This window comes from Lipotes vexillifer, unplaced genomic scaffold (genome assembly GCF_000442215.2).
Source record: "Lipotes vexillifer unplaced genomic scaffold, Lipotes_vexillifer_v1.1 scaffold458, whole genome shotgun sequence".
NCBI lineage: Eukaryota > Metazoa > Chordata > Mammalia > Artiodactyla > Lipotidae > Lipotes > Lipotes vexillifer.
This window is the reverse complement of record NW_006783957.1, coordinates 647,556-650,737: the sequence shown is the minus strand read 5'-3', so window position 1 is coordinate 650,737 and position 3,182 is coordinate 647,556. Positions and strand designations below refer to the sequence as shown.

Sequence of the window (3,182 nt, the reverse complement as noted above, 5' to 3'; positions counted from 1 at the left end):
TCTTCCGAGCAAGAAGGTAGGTGAGTGAAAAACAGGACAAGACAGTAAACACAGCCATGTCAGAGTGCTTCGTGTTAGGGCATCTCATGCTCACAACCCCAGGAGGTTGGAGCTGTTGTCAGCCCTACATCACAACGGGTAAACTGAGGCAGAGGGGCGCTCAGAGGATGGAGCCAGCCTCCTCTGACTCTGCACTGAGGGAGGGGCTTTCAAAGTGGCCCAGAAACTCAGTCCGTCAGACCCAAGCCCCTTGGGGATGGTTTACGCTGTTCTCAGTGGTCTCCAATGCAGCTGTTTTCCAACTTTTATTTTTTGGCCCCAAAGGAAAAAACAAAGCCCAGCCCAGTGGAGCCTCAGAGTGGGGGCTGGGTGAGCCAGGCCCACCCCTGCCTACTGGAGACCCCAGGCTGCCCGAAACCCGGGAGAGACCTACCCCACCAGTGTTCTTCCTGATGCTTATCGGGCTTCCTTTAAAGCAGCCCTGGGTACCTGCTTCAGGAAAGTGAGGTCTCACATAAGCATCTGTTTGTGAAAAGTCACCTTAGTAAAAGTGAAAGCAGAGCCTGCAGAAACAGCACCCACTGCCTGGCCACCAGAGGGAGGGCTGAGGTGCAGTCATTGCCGGATGTCCCAACACCACCAGGGTCATCTGTCCACGAAGACCCCAGGTTAGCTCCCCCAGCCCTAGGGGCCTCAGGGCCGGCACCACCTGACACATCACACCAAGTGTAGAACCTTCCCCAAGTTCAAATGCTGTGTCAAGTTAGACCATACGTGTAGCAGCAGAAAATGACCCTCCCCCGGGGCTCCTGTCTGCCTAAGGGCTCCTGTCTGCCTAAACCGGGCCCAGACCACAGTCAGGGGCGAACCAGCCGGCCCCCTGAGATAAACCAAAGGCACAGGGTCCCACCAGTTCCCAAGGAAATGCACATCTTTCTTATCAGGCGTGGGCTCCTGAACAAAAGCACTTTCCCTCCCGATCTGTGCCAGGCTGAGGCTGCGGATCCCCCGGGGACCGGGAAATGTGACAACCAGGTGAGATCTCTGCCACTATGCACACAGCACAGACCACGGGCACTTGGCCACCGTGGGCACCCTGCGCACCCTGCGGTTCTTCCCTCCAGCTGCTTTGGTGGGTTGTGTTGTGAGAGCCAGTTCCTCTCAAGCCAACTTTTTCTAAGTGTTTCTCATCGTCTCTGAGTCTCGCCCTGACTGATGCGTACCCCGTGCCTCTCCCCGCCTCCACGCCCGCCTGCCTTACCTGCTGGGCGCGCGCCCCTCCGCGGCCCTCCCTGGAGCCTGGCTCTCCGCGGTGACCGTGCAGAGAGCCAAGTCGGACATCACGCTGGCAGGTCACCGCGTGGGTCACCAGGAGCGGCCGGGAGTGGGAGCGGGGAGGGGTACGGGTAAGCAGGGGTCCCAGAGGAAACTCCGAACCAGGGGGGCAGGAACAAGCCGATCCGCGCTCGGGCGTGGAAGGGAAAGTGCAGGGACAGCGCGAGGGCCGAGGACTGGGGGCAGGTGGGGCTCTGGGCAGAAGGGCTCTCCCCGGCAGGCGAGCAAGGGTGACGGTCAGAGGGGATCGAGGGTGAAGGGAACCAGCGAGAGCCTTCCAACCCGGATCCCGGCGCGGGCCCCAGGCGGGAGTAAGAGGACTCCGGGGGCGGGAAATGAAAGGGGGCTGCGGTGAGCACGCGGGACTAGCGGCGGCCCCCGCAGCGATGTGACCTCAGGCAGATCAATCGTGCCGCCCCACCCCAGCCCGGGATGGGCAGGCCACCCAGGGCTCCACACGTGCCCCCACGCCCAGAGAGCGAGGAAAAGGGTTCACCGCGGGCGCTGGACAGAGTCAGGATCCGGGTGGCGCGGGCAATAGGAGGTACGCGGAGGGCACCCGAAACCTGCGGGGACGCCCGCTTACCCGGCCGTTGCGGTCGATCTCCTGCACCTCCTCGGCGCTGGGCCCCCGCCGCACCAGCGCCCTCAGCAGCCCCACATCGTTGGCGCAGGCGGCGCGCAGGAGGGTCGCCGCCTCCGGGACGGCCTCCGGGACGCTCTCCGCGCTCACGGAGCTGTACTCCTCCTCGCCTCCAAAAGGGTAGAAGGAGTCGTCCGAGGCGATGCTGCGGGTGTCGGACAGACTCGAGAAGTCCTCGTACTCCTCGAAGTCAGCTGGGTCCTCCCCGGCCTGCGCGTCCCGGGGTGGGGACGGCGACTGCGGGGACACGCGGCGCGCCCCGCCGCCCTCCGGCCCGGGCCCGGCCCGCAGCACCATGCTGGCGGCCGGGGCGCGGGCCGGGGGCCGGGGAGGTGGCCAGGAGCCGGGGACGCGGGGCGCGCACCGAGGTCACCGCCTCTTGTCTCCGGCGGCCCCGAAAAAGCAATGCTCTGCGCGCCCCAGCTCGGCGGAAACGCGCGCCCGGCGGCTGCGCTCCAGGACTCCAGTCGCTGGAGGCTGAAGAAAGCCCCTAAGGGGTGGGCGGAGCCGCTGGGGCTTTCTGAGCGCGGCCGGCTGGCGGGGGCGGGGACCCGGCGGGGGGCGGGCGGGGCGGCCGCGCAGGAGGAGGCGCGCGCCCCGGGTCCCGAGCCCGCAGGCCCGATCCTGGCAAAAGTTAAGAGCGAAGCAGCGGCTCCTCTGCCCCGCGGCGACAGCGCACCCGGCTGCTTTGCCGTGGAGCGGAGAAATGCACGCGCGGGAGAACCAGAAGCAATACCTACAGAACCCGAACTCCCTTGTGGCGGGCGGCCCCGCCCCTCCCCTCCGGCGGCCCCGGGGATGTGGGCGAAGGTAGGGGTCGAAGGACGCCGCGGCCTGAGCCTGCCCTGGAGTCGGGAACGCCCAGATCCCCGAGGCCCGGAGCCGCCCAGGGCGTCAGGCCTCCGGGCTGGGGTGGGGGAAGTTTCTCAGCGTCCGAGGCACAGAGCCCGTTTTTGCATCTTCCCAGGAGTCTGGGCTCCGGGGCCAACTTCACTCCCGGCTTCAGACCCGGGCATCCCGGGGCTCACTGGGCACGGAGGACAAGTGGATGCGTGGGAGGTGGTGTCCACCCCGGTGCCCCTCTGAACTGGGAGCTCCGTGCTGCCACGGGGTTGTCCCAACCTGGGGCGGGGCGTGGGGCGCGGGGGGAGGATTCGCGGAGTCCCCAGGTCACTCAGAACCCGGACCAGCCGTGGCTTTCAGG

General features: G+C 66.4%; 1 protein-coding gene across 1 annotated transcript in view; it reads right to left on the bottom strand.

Annotated features, from left to right (window-relative positions):
- Positions 1-2,275, bottom strand: part of ANKRD33B (ankyrin repeat domain 33B) — an 85,851-nt gene extending 83,576 nt beyond the window's left edge. The window contains exon 1 of the mRNA XM_007456444.1: positions 1,922-2,275. Within this exon, the coding sequence (XP_007456506.1) occupies positions 1,922-2,275 (354 nt within the window). The remainder of the gene's footprint in view (positions 1-1,921) is intronic.
- Between the last annotated feature and the right edge of the window lie 907 nt (positions 2,276-3,182).